This window comes from Urocitellus parryii, chromosome 5 (genome assembly GCF_045843805.1).
Source record: "Urocitellus parryii isolate mUroPar1 chromosome 5, mUroPar1.hap1, whole genome shotgun sequence".
Taxonomy (NCBI): Eukaryota; Metazoa; Chordata; class Mammalia; order Rodentia; family Sciuridae; genus Urocitellus; species Urocitellus parryii.
In genome coordinates this window covers 154,733,553-154,754,221 of record NC_135535.1, presented here as the reverse complement: position 1 = coordinate 154,754,221, position 20,669 = coordinate 154,733,553, and the positions used below count along the sequence as shown (strand labels likewise).

The 20,669-nt window shown below is 32.1% G+C and overlaps 1 protein-coding gene across 1 annotated transcript in view; it reads left to right on the top strand.

Annotated features, from left to right (window-relative positions):
* Positions 1-20,669, top strand: part of Ctnna3 (catenin alpha 3) — a 1,674,700-nt gene that overhangs the window by 1,129,373 nt on the left and 524,658 nt on the right. The window contains exon 11 of the mRNA XM_026394645.2: positions 8,758-8,914. Within this exon, the coding sequence (XP_026250430.2) occupies positions 8,758-8,914 (157 nt within the window). The remainder of the gene's footprint in view (positions 1-8,757; positions 8,915-20,669) is intronic.

Sequence of the window (20,669 nt, the reverse complement as noted above, 5' to 3'; positions counted from 1 at the left end):
CATGAAGCATAGTGACTCTTGCATGTGTTATAAGACACCCTGTGGTGGCCCTGCATTACAGCACTTTTCATTGTACATCACAGTGGTCCTGAGTACAGTCCCCAGCCCACCAGCATCAATATCACCTGAGAGCTTAGAAACACAAATTGTCAGGCCCACCCAAGATCAACTGAACCAGAAACTCCAGGGGTGTGGCTCTAGGTTGTTACAAGTCCTTTGGGTGATTCTGATATAGGCTAACGTTAGAACCATTGGGAAGTTGCAATTGCTTGGATTTGGTCTGAATTTCTTATGGGCTATTTTAATAAACGGTGATGACATAGTTTTCATTGAGATGCCACTATTGTCCATAAAAGAATCTGATGTATTATTGATAAACAATTTGCTTCAATGAATGATCAAGTAACTGGTAAATGAGTAACACTTTTTAAAAAAATATAAACATATATATTTTGTTTTTTATTTGTCCTTTTTTACTTATACAAGACAGTAGAGCATATTTTGACATTTTTATACACACAGAGTACATTTTATTCTAATTTTTATCCCAGTCTTATGATTGTAGATGATGTGAAGATTCACTATGGTATATTCATAAATGTACATAGAAAATTTATGAGTTCCAAGTTGCACATCTCTGATTTCACTTTGTATTTTTATGGAAAGCAAAAAGTCACTTCTAAATCAATTTCTGTTTATAGAAAAGTTGATAAATCACCTGCATCAATTGGCTTCTATGACCCTGACTGACTTTAACTCTCTGATCTGCCCCCTTTGAACAATACTGTAATCATTCTCCTTATTACACTTAGAAAATCTTTACTAATCATTCTTTTTGGTATCTATTGCTGATTTTACTATGAATATACTAACTAAAAACACATATGATAAGTCACATTATTAAAAATATGTCATGTAATTAATGCCATTTTAATATAATTTACTGCATGGAAATTGAAAAGGCAATATCCACATCAGTGATGTTGGTAAAGTAACTGAACTGTTTAGGGAGCCTAAAGATTCATAAAAAATGCCTTTCTTAGGGTTGTTAATGTCCTGCACATCACTCTCCCCACATATTCAATGAAATGAAAACCTGTCTCCAAAAGGGAGATAGATATCCCACTATTTTATTAAGATGCTTAGTATAGATAAACCACTAAAATGACTGGTTAACTATTAATGCTCTTTTTTTTTTTCCATCAGTGCATATAAATTATACAGAATGGTAGATTTCATTGTGGCATATTCCCATATATGTAAATACACAATATGATCAATTTTACTTTCCTGAACTCCCCACCCTTCATTCTTGCCTTACCCTAATCCTCTCTCTCTACCCTAATGTTCTTCCTTCTACTTTCATTGTGTCCCCTTTTCCCCTGTTTTTTCCTCTGTAGCTTTCACATGTAACAGAAAAACATGACCCCTGACTTTCTGAATCTGGTTATTTTGCTTAACATAATACTCTCTCAAGTTTCTTCCATTTTTCTGTAAATGACATGAATTTTTTTCTTCTTTATGGCTGAATAAAACTCCATTATGTATATGCACCACATTTGCTTTATCCATTCTTCTGTTGATGAACACTAGATTGATTCCGTAACTTAGCTATTGAAAATTCTGTTGAAATATACATAAGTATACATGATTCTTCAAGGGATGTTGACTTAAATTGTTTAAGATAAATACCAAGTAGTGGTATACATGGATCACATGATAGTTCTATTTTTAGCTTTTTGAGGAACCTACATACTGATTTCCATAGTGGCTACACTAATTTTCATTTCCACCAGCAATGTATAAGTGTTCTTTTTTCCTGGCATCTTTGCCAGCATTTGTTATTTATATTCTTGATGATTACCATTCTAACTAGAATGAGATGAAATCTCATTCTAGATTTCATTTGTATTTCCCTGATGGCTAAAGATTTTTAACTTGTTTCATATAGTTATTGGCCATTTGTACTTCTTTTGAGAAGCATTTATTTACTTCATATTTTCTATTTATTGATTAGATTATCTGGGTTTTTTTAGTGTTGAGGTTTTTTGAGTTCTATATATTATATAGCTGATGAACAAATCTAGTAAAAGTTGCAGGATACAAATCAGCACAAAAATCAGTGGTTTTTCTATATTCCAATAATGGGTTATCTGAAAAAGAAATCAAGATAACTTGGTTATTTCATTTTCAATAGCCTGAGGGCAGGGGATACACACAAACTTGGGAATAAATATAAACAAGGAGGTGAAAAATCTCTACAATGAACAATATAGAACACTAAAGAAAGAAATCAGAGTAGAACTTAGAAGATGCAAAGACTTCCCATGTTCACTGATATAATATTGTCAAATAGCCAAATGGACAAAAGTATTATATAGATTTAGTGCAATTCCCATCAAAATACCAAATACATTCTTCAAATAATGAGAAAAACAATCTTAAAATTTGTATGGGAGGAAAAAACACCCAGAATAGCTAAAGCAATCCTGAACAAAATAAGTAATTCTGGAGACATTAGGATATCTGATTTCAAATTATTCTACAGAGCCATAGTAAGAAAGACAGCATGGTACTTGCATAAAATCAGACATATAAACCACAAGAACATAATAGAAGATACAGAGACAAATCATACAACTACCATCATCTGGTTCTTGATAAACATGCCAAAAACTTACATTGGAGAAAATAGAGCTTCTTTAATAAATGGTGCTAGTAAAACTGTATATCTATATATTTCAGAAGAATGAAACTAGATTCCTATCTCACCCTGCACAAAAATCAACTCAAAATGGACCAAACAACTATGAATTATACCAAAAACACTTCAACTAATAGAAGAAAACATAGGGTCAACAATCTTCCATATCAGCACAGGTTCAAGAAGTAAATCTCAAGAAGTAAAACCAAGGATCAATAAGTGGGATGACATCAAATTTAAAAAGATTCTGCACAGCAAAATAAAAAAAAAATCAAAAGCATGAAGAAAAGGCCTACAGAATGAGAGAAAATATATTTTCCAACTATTCTTCTGACAGGAAATTAATGTTTAGACCATCTAAAGAACTCAAAAAAACTCAACACCAGAAAAACTAACAATCCAATCAATAAAGGGGCAAAAAATCAATATAGACTTTTCTCAAAAAGAAGATATCCAAATGGCCAACAAACACATGAGAAAATGTTCAACATCCTCAGCAATCAGGGAAATGCAAATCAAAATTACAGTGACATTTCATCTCATTCCAGTTAGAGTGGCAATCATCAAAAACACAAATAACAATAATTTCTGGCAAGGATGTTGGGGACATGGTATATTTATACAGTGTTGGTGGAACTGTAAATTGGTATAACCACTGTGGAAAGCAGTATGGAGTTTCCTCAAATGAATAGGAAAGGAACCACCTTATGGCCCTACTTTCCCCACTCCTTGGTATTTGTGGAAAAGATTTAAAATCAGCATACTGTAATGAAACATTCATATCAATAGTTATTGGCAGTGTGGTTCACAATAGCCAAGTTTTAGAGCCAGCTTAATTGTCTGTCAACAGCTGAATAAAGAAAATGTGGTACATGTAAACAACAGAGTTTTACTCAGTCACTAAGAATAAAGAGATTATGTCATTTGTAGGTAAATAGATAGAATTGAAGAGCATCATAGTAAGTGAAATAAGCTAGACTCATAAGGGAGGGCATGGAGCAGCAATGCAGAGTAAAATCTCCCAAATTATGCTGTGTCCATGTACAAATATCCCACAGTGAATGCTCTATGTTTATAGAAAGGATCTCTTAGAGTAGAGCAAGCAGATTTGGAGAGACAGGAGGGAAGGAAAAGAAAAGGTGTGAGAAATGAGATTGATCAAATTATGTGCATTTATGAATATGGCATAATGAATCCCACTATTATGTATAATTAGAATGCAACAATAAAATATTTTTATGAAGTAAATACATCCCCAGGTATTTCTATAGTTCCTACAGATTTTCTTGTTGTTGATTTTTAGTTTCACTGTAGTATACTCTGAAAAGAGAGATCATTTCACTCTTTTTCTTTTTATCTGCCAAGATTTTCTTTCTGTTGTAAAATATCAATTTTGGAGAAAATTTCATGAGTAACTGAAAAGAAAATGTATTCAGTTGTTGTGGATAAAATGTTTCATACATGTTAATTACGTCCAATTGATTTATAGTCAAGTCTAAATCTGATGGGTCTGTTGATCTTTTGGGTAGAGCAGCTCTTAGTGAAAGTGGTTGTATTGAAGTCATTCAGTCCTATTTTTATCAAGTAATGTTCATGTCATGTAATTCACACTTTAAATATTTATAATCATATCTTTTGTTAGATATTTTTCCTTTTACCCATATGTAATGTCCTTCTTTGTCTCTTCTGAAGAAAAACTGGTTTAAAGATTGCTTCCTGCTTGTTTTTCATTTCATTAGCATAGAATATCACTTTTCACCCTTTTACTTTCAATCTCTGAATGTCTTTGTGAGGTGCATTTCTTACTGACAAAATACAATTGAGTATTCAAAAAAAATCTCATCTGCTAGGCTCTATCTTTCAAAGGGAGAATTAAGACCACTTTATATTCACTGTTATTATAAAGAGCTATGTATTATTTCCTGCCATTTTATTTTATTTCTAATGTTTGAAACATTTATAATGATCATTTGCTTATTTAGCTTATTTATTTTTCTAATGTGATTTGCTCTTTTCCATGCTTTCTTTGTTACTTTTAATCTTTCTTTTCTGTGTATAGGATTCTGTTACGGATCCTTTGTAAAGCTAGCTTAATGGTCATGAATTCTTGTAGTTAAAAAGACTGTAGTTTTTTATTTGTTCCTCGATTCTGAAGGATAGCTTTGTTGGATATAGTAATCAAGGTTTGCTGTTATTTTCTTTTAGGACTTAAATACATCATTCCATGTTGTCATGGCTTTTAGAGTTTTTGTTGGGAAGACTTTTGTTATTCTTTTTTGTATTAATGCAGTATTGTTATACATAACATTTTGGGTTCATTTTGACATAATCATAAAGCTTGGAATATAATTTGCCCAATTATGTACCTATGACGTCTTCTTTCTCTCTCATCCTCTCACCTTTTGTTTCCCTTTTTCTGTTCTACTGGTATTCCTTCTAATTATTTATAGGGTTTTTTTAAAAAAAAATAATAGCTTTATAAGTGATTGGTACTTCTCCCTTGCATTTTATTTTTTTTTCTTTATTCTGAATTTTTGGCATTTTAACTACATCATGGAGTAGTTAAAATGGTCCTGTTTGGAGTTCTGAATGGCTCTGGAACCTGCATGTCCATCTCATATCCAAGACTCAGATGTTTTCTGCTATTTTTTCACTGAATAGGTTTTCTGTGCCATTAGTCTATATCTCTTCTTCCTCCAAAAGACCTGTAAGTGTTAAGTTTTGCCTTTGAGTTGTCATCCCAGAGTTCTTGTATATTCTGTTCATAGTTTCTTTTTTTTTTCCTTCTTTTATATAATGGCTGTTCTAATTCCTGCACCTTGTCTTTGAGCCCTGACACTGTTTATTCTGATTAATCTGATCTGTTTATAAGACTAGACTGGGTTTTTGTGTTTGTTTGGTTTGGTTTGGTTTTAGGGGAGTCAATTACTTGAGTTTTTAATTTCCAAGTTTTCTGTTTGGTTCTTTTTTAACATCTCTCTTTTATGAAATTCTCTTTCATACCTTGTGTTTTCTCCCTTAGTTCTTTCCTTAGATCTTCTTTTAATTTCTTGATAATTCTAACAACCAACTTTTTGATTTCTTCATCTGGCATTTTCTCTAATGTTTATAGAATCAGTTTCGGAGTGTTACAAAATCTTGGCGACATCTTATTACATTGACTTCTCATGTTTTCTAATTTCTCTGTTGATATTTGTGCATCTGCTGGGACAGATGTCTCTTCTACTGCTATGAATGAGTCTTTTTAGTGAACAACTTTCTATTTACCATGTGCTGCACAGTCTGGGTGTGTATCTTTATTTCAAAGCGCTCATTCAACATTATCACAGTGCTCTGATCAATTCCTATCACTACAGTGAGAAGAGATAATAATCACCAGCAACTGCCTTCACTCAGGACAAACCATTTACTAATAGATCATAAAAAAAAACTAAATAAAAATGGTCCCCAGAATTTTACTAGTCCAAAAGTTGAAAAGGGGAGTAATACTCTAGAAGACTAAAAATATAAGTATTAAAATGAGTAAAATTACCATTAAGCTATATAGGACATGAGAACCTCATAGATGAATGGATAAATAAAATGTGGTATGTATACACAATGGGATATTACTCAGTCATAAAAAAGAATGAATTTATAACTTGCTGGTAAATGGATGGCTCAGAGACTATCATGCTAAGTGAAATAACCCAAACCCAGAAAACCAAATATTGAAAATTATCTCTGACAGGAGAATGCTAATACACGACAAGTGGGTGGGGGTAGAGTAAGAGTTCATTGGATTAGACAAATGGGAATAAAGGGAAGAGAGGTGGGATGGGAATAGGAAAGACAGTAGAATGAATCAGATTTATCTATGTTCATTAATGAATTCATTACTAGTGAATCATGTACAACCCAAGAATCTCAATTAGAATAAGTTATATTCCATTTGTGTATAATATGTTAAAATATACTCTGTCATGTATATCTAAAACCAAATAAATAAATTTAAAAAAAAAGAAAGGAGGAGAAGTAGATCAGCAGCCTTCAGCTCATAGATATCTCACTATACATATTACTCATATGGCATATTTCAAAGGTGTTCCCTGTGATGGTATTTGCTTATACCTCTTGATGAAATTAAGCCATAGAGATTTAATCCTTTCCAGAGCTACACATTTAGGCATGGTCTCTGAAAAAAATGGCTTGTGGTGGCAAATTTTCCACCAGCAAATTGAGAGAAACAGAGTTTTCCTCTGTTACCAGTCAGCTTTGTCGCTCTCTTCCCAGTGCAACTTGGTCTTTCTCTTCTACCACTATTTCTGAAAAAAGTTTATCAGCTTTACATCTCCCCTCTTTATTATTCCCCCACCCAATCTGCCCTGTGAGAGTTAACAAATTCTTCCCCATTTCTTGCTCCAGAACCTCCAAGTTGTTAAAAGAACAGTTCAACATTTTGTCTCAGTGCATTCCCTCTGTCACTTACCTGTCTGATCTTTCACTGATTGGAATCCAACCACAGAGGAGTTGAAACCTGCTGCCTGCCTCTACTCAACTATCTTAATTCCTCTCATAATTGTCAGTTTTTGAAGAATAACTTCATTTATCTATTCTGAATATTACACTTAAACATTCATCATAGAAAATCTGACAAATTCACAACCAAGAAAGAAAGAAAGAAAGAAAGACAAAGTACTTGAAATTCCACCTCCTAGAGAACCATCAACTATTGTACATATTCATGCAGCATGTTTACATGCATTTTATATATAAAAATGTCATCAATGAAGCATATTTTGTAACCCACTATTATTGCTCTGCAGTGGCTTTATTTTCATGTCTTTAAATATTGCATGGTATTTCTGGCAATAATCTTTGACCTATCTTTATCCTCCTTTAATTAGTTGGAAGTCCTGTGAAGTCCTTTTCATTACCTCCACCATTGCAGTTCAGGCTCCTTTTCACCCCATAACCTCTTGCAATAGCTTCACATGTTTGTTGAGAAATTAATTTTTCTAAAGTGTAGTTCTGAGCAAATTGTCCAAAAGTCAACATGACTCTCCAGTGTCTTCCAATAAGGCTACAGTCCCACGCAAGACAGTCAGGAACGCCTGCTGGTTCCTTTTGTATACTCAGGCTTACTATTCTCACAGAATTTTACATTTTTGTCCCTCTTTGAATCTGGCAACTTCTCTGTTCCAAAATTCTTTCATGCCAATAATTTTATTCTCGTGTTTGTTTCAATGCAAGGCCTTCCTAAAATTGGAAACTTTCTACCATTCCACTTTCATCCTTCTTTTCTATCCTATTATTTTTCTTATTAGTTTTCATAACTATCTCAAAGATCATACTTTTTTGACTTGCAAATTGTTGGCCTTCTTTGACTGGAATTAAGATGACCTTCTTTTAATTCCATTAAAGTGGTGAGTTTTGCTTGTGTCTTCTTTATTACCTTAATTCTAAAACGTAAAACAGTGCTTGATGTATGAAAGATACTTGGTATGCATTTGAAATATAAAGTGGATGAAAATATGAGGAAATACCTACTGGTTGAATACCTACAAGCCCATTAGTAAGTAAAAGTTCTCCTTTAGTGATTTTTATGTAGTTTATTCAGGAATTGTCTGATGTGAATCCAAATGCACCATTAAAATGTCACATTTCCTCAAAGCCTTTTCTTGGCACCCTGTTGAAGATGATCTCTCCTTTTTTAAAGGCTATTGACCATTGTTTGTTCTTATGGCATTTATCATACAAAAACTTAAGTTCTAGTTATGTGTTGCCTTCCCATTGAGTAATATAAAAGCTTATTAAAGGTAGACACCAATTTTCTTTTAATCTCCTACAGTTATTTGATAAGGACACTCAACAGATACTTTTAATATTTCTTAAATTATAAATTAATCTATTATCAAAAACAAAGAGGAGATTACACATTAAAGTAATTTTATTATACCCTGTTGATAAGGATAAATATATGTAAAATTATTAAAAAAGAATAACTGCTATCTGCACATTACTAACTGTTTCTAAATAAATCACTTTGTAAGCATTCTATATTATCTATTCAGGTTATTAATGCTGCGCTTGCTTTGGCTGCAAGACCCAAAAGTCAAGTAGTAAAAAACACCATGGAAATGTACAAACACACATGGGAGAACTATATACATGTCCTCACTGAAGCTGTAGATGACATTACAAGCATTGATGACTTCCTTGCTGTATCTGGTATGTTTTTGATCTTTTAATTTATGCATTAACTCTTGTCAATGTTTTGAAGTTGTATAATGCTGAATATAATTAATTTTATGCAATATAAGGAGTCTTATTAATGAGCTTTCTGGAAATGTAGTGTAGTTCTGTAGAAGCACCAAGTGTGTCATTAGTGGTCTAATTGGGGATTACAAGCTTTGTGCTTCATGACTTAACAATTTACACTGTGTTTTTAAAAGAAACTCCCATTCATGGACAAAGTGTATTAGAAAATAGCTTAGATCTTTCCTGTCTTTACTAAATCAGCATCACCTCCATCCCAATACATGTAAAACATTTTGATGTTCTCTATCTGCACTCTTTTACAATCATTTTTTTTTTTAAAGAGAGAGTGAGAGAGGAGAGAGAGAGAGAGAGAGAGAGAGAGAGAGAGAGAGAGAGAATTTTTTTCAACATTTATTTTTTAGTTCTCGGCGGACACAACATCTTTGTTGGTATGTGGTGCTGAGGATCGAACCCGGGTCGCAAGCATGCCAGGCGAGCGCGCTACCGCTGAGCCACATCTCCAGCCCTACAATCATTTTTATTTCTACTCAGGAAAAGATACAAGTTAACAGGAAAAGCTTTTATTGATTTGAGATGTAATGTGGCTGTTCAAGTACCAGTATAGGTATTTGATATTGCTAATCTCAAGAATAGAAGAAAAGAGTCTTAATATCAGATGAAATCAGTGACAGATGGGCTTGAGACTCCATAAGAAGCCCCTATGGGTGTCCCTTGGTAGAGTAAAATGCGATGCTACAGGTTGGTGAAAACACTCTCAGAAAGCCAAAGCCTCAGGAGCAAAACTCAGATTTTGGTTGTACTGTTGTAACAGGAAAGAATTAAAGATTTTTAGTCTTTTGTTATCTTCTCCTCTTTAAAATAAACTACATATATATGTATTTATGTATATGTTTGTATAGACAGATGCATATAAATATAGATATAATTATATAATTAATTTATTTAATGTGTGAGAGGATAATTCTTGAAATGTGATAATATTCTCCTTTTATGAAATACAAATTCTCATGAGTATCTATTATGATTTTAGAAAATTTTCCAGTATACATCAGTCTAATTTGTTCAACTCATGACTTTTATACATATACTTTTTTTATATACACTGTCTTATCTTGAACAATAGTTCTAGAAATCTAGTTTATTTTATGATATATTAATGAAACAGAAATGTATGCTAAGTATTTTTAATTAAATTAAAACTTTTAAAAATACAGAAAATGTATGGGAGAGAATATTAATACTCTTTAAAATAACAACAAATGATATCTGATTTTATTTTCATCCAGCATTTTTCTACATATATATTTTTATTTTCAAATGTTTCTATCATGTCATATATACACATTTATATAAATTACTTTCCTTTTTCAACATAATGTTTGACTGAACATTTTTGTATGTTATTCTAAAACTCATTGATTTATCATTTAGATAAAATTGTCACTTTAATTATTGTAAATAATTTTATGTTAGGAGTACTTTTGTCTCTTTACTATCTCTTTTGTATAGGCTTTGCAATATCTTATATTGATTTAGTCTTTAATAATTTAATTGTCAAGTGCTATATTCTGGTTTGTAGTTGGTGCTTTTTGGTTATGAGCCAAGCAACCTACTCATAATAATCAATGTACAGGCAATTTTCTATGGTAATGCAGTCATAGTGCAAAGGGAGGAAAACTCTGGATGGTAAGAAGAACTGTAATTTGCCAGAGCTTGCATAATTACAGCTGTGGGAGGCCTGGAATCTAAATACCTCATGAGTCCTCAAAGCAGGAGCTCATAGATTTTGCATTTAATGCTGGATTAACCTGACCCAGCAGCTTACTGGGTCTGTTCCTTTCTGTGGTCAACTTCAGCAATTCAGAATATTTCATCTACAAGCAACAGAAAACTCTTATAAAGGTTCCTTAAATTACAAAAACTTCCATTTATTTCATATAACTGGATATTTGACATAATTGGTTTTAGGCTACTACCCTTAGTATGCCAGAGGACTTAGATATGAATAGTCCACTATTTGAGCAGGGAAAGGGGTACTAATTGTTAGCATTATTTAGAATTGCCAGTATAGGATGATGATAATAATAAATGGGTTGTTAATGTATTTATTTCATTATTATTTCTAAATTCTCTATATATAGTGCGCCCCATTGTTTTCTATATCTAGGGTAGATTGCTCCCACTTTTCTGCACTTTGGGTAGTGGTTCATCATTATTAATGATCTATGAAGGCTTCTCTGAATTGTGTTGACCTTTCCTCACAGTTGCATCTTAAGGCATTCAATCTCAAAACATTATATGATAACATCTAAAATTGAAGAAGAAGATATAATTCCACTTTAATTTATCAAGGAGAAAATCTATTCCAGATGCAGTCCATCAGTTTCTCTTACCTGATATAGGACAGAACTTGGTCTCTTGCCCGTTCTAATCACTGGCAAAAGGAAATGAAATTTCCAAGGCAAATTTAGAGAGTGCGGATAAATTATTAATAGCAGATTGGGCAAAGGGTGGTGGACAGAGGAATATAGTCCAAATAGGTAGCACTTACTGATTTCTGTGGCAGAATTCAAGTAACCAATGCAATTTCACTCTGAATTGGTAAGAAATGCATAGAATAAGTTCTTATGAGCTGATATAAATAAGTTCTAACAAACCACTGGACTTAGGACAGTTATCATTTAATTTTTATGACTAGTTACTACACAAATGAAATCAAAGTTTTATTAGTCAAAAAATCAAACAAAAAGAAGAAAGGAAGGAAGGAAGGAAGGAGGGAAGGAGGAAAGAAAAGAAGGAAGAAATGGTTATTCAGTAGACATCCAAGCATATTTGTCCAAAATGCTGAGTGGCTCCATTGCTCTCATTCCTGTGCCTTCATCAACATTCATGCCTTGGTTTAGCCAGGGCTCCAGTGATTCTTGTAGCATCATAATTTTTAGCATCTGTTCCCACAGATGATAGCTTCTTCTCTCAGCATTTTCCAGTCAAATAAATGAGAAAGAAACTAACTGACCCTGTGTATCTTGTTAGTATCAAACTAGAAGTGCTGGGTTGAAGATCACAGGCCAATCAATAGATGGGTCACATTTTTTTTTCAAACTGCTAATCATGGTTCATATAGCTATGATGAGGGCTGTCAAAATCTGGCAGCTTGTGTGCAGGGCAGATTTTTCTTAGAAAAAGCTTTATGTTTTTCTAATGGTGAATGACTTCACTGATATGCCTTTAGGATGATCTTTTATAGAGAAATGCTGTTTTACTCATGCTCTGGTCCATCTTATTGTGAGGTAGATTTACCAACAATCCAGTATAAAGATTTGAATTATGAATTACCTATGAAAAATTATGGTTATTAAATTTTTGTATACATTTCTCCTTTTTCTTGGGCATTTTTTTTCAGCAGACAATAATAATGTTTGATTCTTTTTATCTTTTTATATGAAAAAAGAATCAGAACCCCGAAAAGACACCCATTTTCTCCTGACTCAGTTTTAAAAGTTTGTGGATCTCCACATTAAAATATGAATCAAAATTAAAATCTAAAAACCATTGAAAGGATTATTGGATTTCAGAATATTATTTTATTGTCATTAGCACAGGTGGAAATCACAAGTGGTAAAAAGTTTGCTTCTGGTCATGTTTTAGAGTGATCAGATGGTCCAATATTGACTATAGCTCTTGAAATAAGGGTATCTATAATGCCAAATGTCTTTAATTAATCTAGTGCAGTCCTAAATATAGAACTAGAATTGATGATTTTAAAATCATGTTTATACCATCACCAGATTTCTCATAATATAGAAGTCAAGGTACCTATTTTCAGAAGTGATATTTGGGCTATTTTGTTTTCTGCTATACATAGTGAAGTCTAAACCTAAGTGCAGTTTCTTCTTGTAAACCTTAAGGAATATAGCCTTCTCATCAATTTATTATATATGTTAAAATTTTACATGTAAAAGTAAAATTCAACAATGAACCAAAATATCATTTTCAAAAGCAATATGATGTTTGGCAAGTTATAGTCTCTGAAGATGAATTATTCAAAAAGGCTCTTTTCAGTTTAATGTTTTTATGGAATAGTATCAGTATCTTCTTCAAATAAAAAAATATTCTTCCAAATGCATTTGCCCCCAACTTCTTGTCATCATTGACAACAGGATTTCCCCCCAAACCATTCACTATGCCCTTTATTATCTGAAAATGCATATAACAAACTGTCAGAAGCACTTCTCTGAAGATTCTTTGAGCACATTGGGATCTATCCTAATTATAGACAGAGGATGAGATGAGAGGAGATTTAAGAAACTCTTTCTTATCAGTCAGATATGGTGCCTGGAATTCCCAATAATATTTATTTACACGAGAACATAAAACATTAGTATCTCTGTTTAAATGAAAATTTAGAAGAGGAAATAATAAATGCATCTGCTTTTTGAGCTATTAAATTAATTTACTTATAGTAAGCTATAAACTTTGATAAAAAAGGGGGGATTGTTTGAACCATAAGAACTACTCAACAATTTCTAAGACCTGAATAAATATTTGAGTTTGTGAAGATATAGTCTTTCTTTCATTCCTTTAGTCATTCATTCAATATTTTTTGCACAATTTTAAGTGCTGAGTCTGATGAACAGCATGGGAGATTGACAAATGGGTAAAAAGTTAGTAGAAGAGATAATTTGTAAGTAAGTTGTGGCAATGGGAATTGTTGAACAGATAGAATCCATGATGAATGGAGGTAGCCACTGATAATGTTTTAGAAGTTTCTGAAACAAAGATTGTCCACTTATTGATTAGAATTAGCACTTCTATGTCTTTACTGTAAAAAGTGTTCCTTGAATAACATCTTACCGAGTGATAGTATTAAAGGGTACTTGAAAATCTCCTTAGTTCTTTATCCTCAATTTAACTTAAAAATGTCAAGTTTATCTTATACCCACTGTTACCATTCTGATTCAAGCTAATATATTTTACCTGAATACAGTCTTCCTAATTGTGCCTCCTGCTTCTTTTCTTGAAGACTCTTAATAGGTATTTGCTAAATGAATATTAGTATTTATTCTCCTTTTTAATTCCATGTCAACATTAGTTTTTCATGGTTTATATCTTATGCTTTTATCAAACATGTTAAGCATTGACATTAATATTTTGAAAAACCTTTAAATAATGAAAAATAACTTTCAGCACTAATCATCAAAATGTTCTAAGACACTGACATAGTAACAGAAAGATGATTCTCTGACACTGTCATAAAAAATGCACTAACAAAGTCCTCTTTGTTCATGACATGTTAGTAAATGTTTGGATCCTTGGCTTCTGTAAAGTTTCAATCTAGATGATTTGACAAAGGAACATTAAAATAAATATATTTTCAATATCTTTCATACATTTATACTAAATAAACACACTATAATATTAATAAAATCAAAATCTTAGATTAATTTTATACTAAGTACTATCAAATTTCAGTATGAGATTTATGGAATAGGAGTTGGAATTAAAACATGACCAATATAGTATATTTCTATGCAAAGATTAATCATATTACCAAGCACTTGTACATTATTTTTCACCTTTGCATTGCACATGTACATTATTTTTTAACCTATATATGAGTGAAAGTTTTGATAGATTGAAGGCAATATAGATACATTATTTTAAACTTAAGATTTTAATTATATCTTGCTACAATGAATTTTGATAAAAGGAAATTGGGTATTTACAATGTACAAGACAGTGTTCTCAAAATTAAAGAGGGTATAGAGAAGGAAAAGGAAATTTTCTTTCAGAGAATTTGCATTCTAGTGTACACAGATGGGATTCCAAAAGAAATACAAAAGTCATAGAAACAAATCCTATGCAATTCATGTTGCTGCAGTATCAAAGTATGAGGGAAGTGTTTTTAAAGGAAAAGCTATTTAATTGAATTATTAAATTGAATATTGAAAACATTTGAAAAGCATCCCATAAAGAGAGAAAAAAATATTTGAAAGTGCCTGGTGGACTTGTGGAACACCAAGTTGGACATTATAACAAAAGCATAGATTATATCTGGATATTTAGTGCTCTGAACTTTTGTAGGAATTATAAGCCATCTAAAATTTTAAATAGTAGCATCATAGAGTACATTAGGTTTTAGAATACTAAACTCCAGGTGCCATAAATCTTTATTGTGGAAGTAGGTGATATAATGTTAATGTGGTTCTTGGAAGTAAAATAAAGCCATTTAATATAAAACAGATGTTCCCTTGCTTCCGCAACTCTACGTCCAAGAAAAAAAAATAATGTACAAGAATGATACATCAAAATGTAGTAATACAAAGGGAAGGCCAGTCTGATAATGGAATCCTAGCTCAGGTTAAATAACCCAGGTATGTCAGTCAACTCTTCACCATTATGACAAAGTGCATAAGAAAATCAATTTAAAGGAAAGATTTAGTTTGTATCACAATTTTGGAAGTTTCAGTCCATTTTCAGTTGGCTCCATTGTCTATGGGCCTGTAGTGAGACAGTAGAGCATGATAGAAGGGCCTGGTGGAGCAAAGTTGCTCACTTCCAAGTGGCCAGGAAGTAGAAAGTGATAAAAAGAAGCTGAGGGCAAAAGATAGTCCCCAGTGGCAAACCCCCAAGGAATAACTCCTTGAATTAGATTCCATCTCCTACAGTTTCCACTGCCTCCCAATAGTCCATTCAGTTTTGAATCCATCAATGAATTAATCCATTGATGAAGCCAGAGCCCTCATAATTCATTCAATTTCCCAAAGTGCACCTTTCAGCACTGCTGCTCTGGGAGCAAGCCTTCAGCACATGAGCCTTTAAGGGACATTCTAGATCTAAACTATAAAACCAGCTTTCCCTTTCAATCCACCATAAAAAGAAGCTCTTTCTTATCAGAATGATTTGCAGCAAGTGTCTTTTATGGCATGGTCTTTAAAAATAAATAAAAAACTCTCTTATCATAGTTATAAGGTTTTATCCCTGCATCCTCTGCAATTATTTTTTCATATGATGGTATGAAAATACTGCACAGAAATTGTACACACAGCTTTATATAAGTCATAGTTAAGACAGGGAGAAAGTGTGCACTCAAAAATGATTGAATAAGCTCCCCCAAGTAATCCATTATTCCTCTATTAGTAATTACATTTTGAATTACTGCCTGTACTTATATGACTGAAAAGTAGTTTAGGCATGTGCACTGGAATTTATTACACATAATTCCACGTATTAACATGCAAGTTCACTCAAGATGCCCTCATTTGAATGAAAAGTAGTTATTCAGCAGGACTGTTGTTTGAGTATTATGAATTAGATATGTTGAAAATCATAATTGGAAGTCTTTTTTCTTTGTCAAATCAGTCAGATTTGAATATTTTTACTCTTACTTTAAGGAAATTTTAAGCAGTAAAAGTCTTATTTATTTATTTTTAGTTTTCGGTGGACACAACACCTTTATTTTATTTTTATATGGTGCTGAGGATCAAACCCAGCACCCTGCGCATGCCAGGCAAGTGCGCTACAGCTTGAGCCACATCCCCAGCCCAGTAAAAGTCTTTATATAAAGAATGGCTCCAGAGCATGTACTATGAAAAATTTACGTATACATGTATTTGAAAAGTGCAGCAAAAATTGCATTTTCTAAAAGGTGAAATTTATAGACGAATGGTAGTTACCAGAGGCTGGAGGATCCAGAGGTTTGGGTAGATGGCTGAAGGATAGAATATTTCAATTAAACAGGTGGAATAAGTTCAAAGAGCCCTGTTGTACAACATTGGTGACTACTGTTAACCACAATATATTGTATATGTATGGAATTTTCTGAGAAAATAGATTTTAAGTGTTATTCCACACACACACACACACACACAAATAAGTGTGTGAGGTAATATATATTAATGTTTGACTTCATTCACAATATATGCATATTTCAAAATATCATATTGTATATCTAAATATATTCAAATCTGTCAATAAAAATAAATAACCAAGCAATAAATAAAAATTATTACTTGCCCATAAAGTACATGTTATTTTTACAAAATTTCACCACTAGAATAATACATAAATTAGACATGAAGATAGTGGATTTGGGAGCAGGTCTTGGTGATGCACACCTGTAATCTCACCTACTCAGGAGGCTGATGCAGGACATCTCTGACTCTCTAAATGTCCTTCTTCAAAATATTAGTAATTGTATCATTTATTCATTCCTGTATTCATTTGTCTAACAAATACTTGTTGAAGTCCTACAAAGTAATAGGACTATTGTAAGTTCTTAGGGACAGAACAGTCAATAAAATAGACAATTCCCAGCACTCTTAGAACTTACTTTCTGTATGATTAGAAGAATTAAATAAAAATATGTCTTTAAACTACTTCAAATAGAGCCTAGAACATAGGTAGGTCTTGGTTAAAATTTAAACTAGGTATTATTAGGGAATACCTTCATTAACTCCACTCTAATATTATGCTAGAGTTTATCAAAATAATTGAAGATTTATCTTGAAAACTATGATGCATAACTAAAAATGTAAAAAAAATCAAAATTCTGATAATGCTGATTATTAGATAAGATACACTGAAAGAATTTTTACACTCTACTTCTGGGAATGTAAATTGTTATAATCTCTGTGATGAGTAAAACAGCAATATGTGGTACCTGGGTTATTTTGCTACAAATCCCCCTCTAAGTATATTGGACAAATTTGTGCATATACTTATAAAAATTTGAACAGGCATAATCATTATGGAATTTTTTTCATCAATATCAGAATGAATAAATGGCAACAAACATAGTCATTAGAACAAATCAATGTCTTTCACACATTAAAAGGACGGATTCTAGGAAGAAATGTCAAATGGATGAGCGAATTGTAGAGTGATGTAGACAATAGGACGCCATAAATGCCATGCATATCAAAAATGTGACAGTAACTCTGGAGACATAGGAGATAGATGACAATGAGAAAGACTATGTATAGGACCTTATCTGTAATGCTTTAAAATTTGTATCACAGTGGAAAAGAATTAGCATATGTTATTATTGAGGCTGATAGATTATCTTGTATGTTGTGTTATATTCTAATCTCTTCTTAAATCTTTATATTAAACCAAGTTATAGTGCTTAGAAATAAATGTCAGTGTACAAAGTTAAGTGGTATGGATGACTGTGTACCTTGGGGAACAGAGAGATCACCCCATACCCACCCTTATAAGCACCTGAAACTCACTGAAGAGTTGTGATAACCTGATATTCTTGGATTCAACTGCCTATGTCAATAATGAGTTTAAGAAAATGCTTTGTGAAGGTGAAAATTGTCTAAACCTTTATCACTCAAGTCATATACTCGTGGAATACTATTTTGTGAAGATTTAATGTCATTTGTCACTTTTATTTTGTGGGTGAGGTTGAGGAAAGGACGGTTAGATTTTTTTAAAACTATTTTTATTCTGAAATATTTCAAGAACCAATAAAAGATTTGAGTTTTCAGAACAATAAACAATGCAGTCATACCATGAAACTTCACTAAATCTTAACTTTTCTCACACTTGCTATTGCATGTATAATTGATGTCCCTCATGTAAACTTTCCCAGGATTTTCCCTTTCCTAAGGATTTTGATGAAAGCCCTTGAAGCCTCCTGATAAGCAAATCTGCATGAAGACATTTATCTTCTATTGGATTAGGAGATATAGGGCATCAAAATAATCAGAATCTCCCTCAGGCAATAGAATAGTCTCACTTTGGTTATATGAAAACGCACAGCTAAAGTTGAAAAGTTTCTCAAAGGAACATGACAAGATTTAAGTTATATTCTTTGGTACTTACTTCAGAGGAGTCTTGATCATAAGTAATGAGGGAATGAATGTCCTTGAAGAAAGCATCCAATTAACACTTTAATATTGCCATGTTGATTGTTTATTATGTCCATAAACAAACACTTATTGAGCAGTCACTTTCTAGAGTGAAATGCAATGATAATTGTGATGATAAATAAATGCAATGATAAATGTAATGTTTAAGTGAGGCCTAGGGGAGTTACTCACAAAGGATTTGTAGTCTAATGAGGAAAACAAGTCCTCACCTGGCAATTATAGTGTGCTAAAATAGGTTATGTTGGAAAGGTACCATGGACTATCTTTTTATCAACAGAGTAATTGTACTGTAGTCATGCTTTGAAATCTCATACTGTTGAATTGTTACTTGAATTTGTGACCACCATTTCACATGTTGGCATTTATAGGAATTTATATCACAATTCAAATAAGGTGCAAATCATAATTTATGTCCATTTAATGTTGTTTAATTCATGTATATAATAATTCTTTATTTATACTAATAATTTTCAATCTGGTAGTCTATAACAGTGTTTTATAACGTAAAATTTGCAAGAATTTAGGAATAAGTTAATACCTTTCATTCATTTAATAATTTTTCAAGTGCTTTTTGTCCTCTTAGATTTTCTTATGTAGAATCAGTTGTTTTGAGATGTTCAAGTTTTCATAATATATGTGTAGTAACTGTCAGATGGCAGTTGTGGAATATGGCTATCAAAATTCTGAACCAAAAATTGATATACTTGATACCTCCAAAAATCTAGCAATTAATTGTTTTATATTGATTTTCAAATATTCAGTGACATTCAAACCCACTGGCACACAACTCCCCATAAGCTTTTCTGGTTTAATCAACTTCAGAGAATTTTAGGCTCAAATGAAATTTAGTTTACTGGATGTAGTTCAAATACGATCTGTGAAAAATGGTCATAAGAGGTTAAAAAATATGTGCTTTTATGTATCAAATTATTAAATATAGAAATATTAAATTTCAATGCTATCAGTTGATATCTACAAATTTGCATTTGCCATCTTGATGGTGATTTATATGCTTCATGTTTTCATAACAAATTGCATATAAATACACTTCATCTGTCTATATGGGAGATATTGTAAGGCAGAAATAATTTTGTGGCTTAACTCTCTTCTTACACTGGTTGTAAATATAATTATTTAAAATTATATAATCAGTTTTTTGGTCATTGAATTTAATCTAATATCAAATTGTTCTTCCTCTGAAATTACTTTCTACCTCTTTTTCTAAAATATAAAATATAAAATTGTCAAAATGGGTTGATTATGATTCTGAGGTTTTTCCATCTGGAATATTCCTGAATAAACCAAATCTTAACTCCTAAAACCAACTTTTCATCTGTTACTCATTCAACTGTTGTCATATCATTAATAAAGTTGAAGACTCTTCTTCCATACATCTTTAGTTTTTTTATTCAGATATATTTAGATAATTTTGTACAATTAAGATAAGACAAAGTAAAAATTGACCTGGATTGACTATAGTTTGGGTGGTAAAGTTAGACCTTTCTTCTCCCACCAGAATTTAGTGAGATATTCTGTAAGGAAATTTCAGTTGACGAAAAGGGGGCAAAAAACTATTGCAAACATCAGATTAGTGAAAAAAGAAGTCAAAGAAAGAGAAGCAACTGACAGCTCTGGTTTGGACAGATTATTAGGTTTAACTTCATTGTAGTGCTTTGCACAGTGTTTGGCATACTGCAGATGTGTAATAAACTTTGGTTTAATTAAGCATGTTTTACTTAAATTCTCACTTCTGTAGCAGTATCCTCCAAAAGTGACTAAGAACAGAATTTACTCGGTTTACATTTCAGAACCATCAGATATAGACT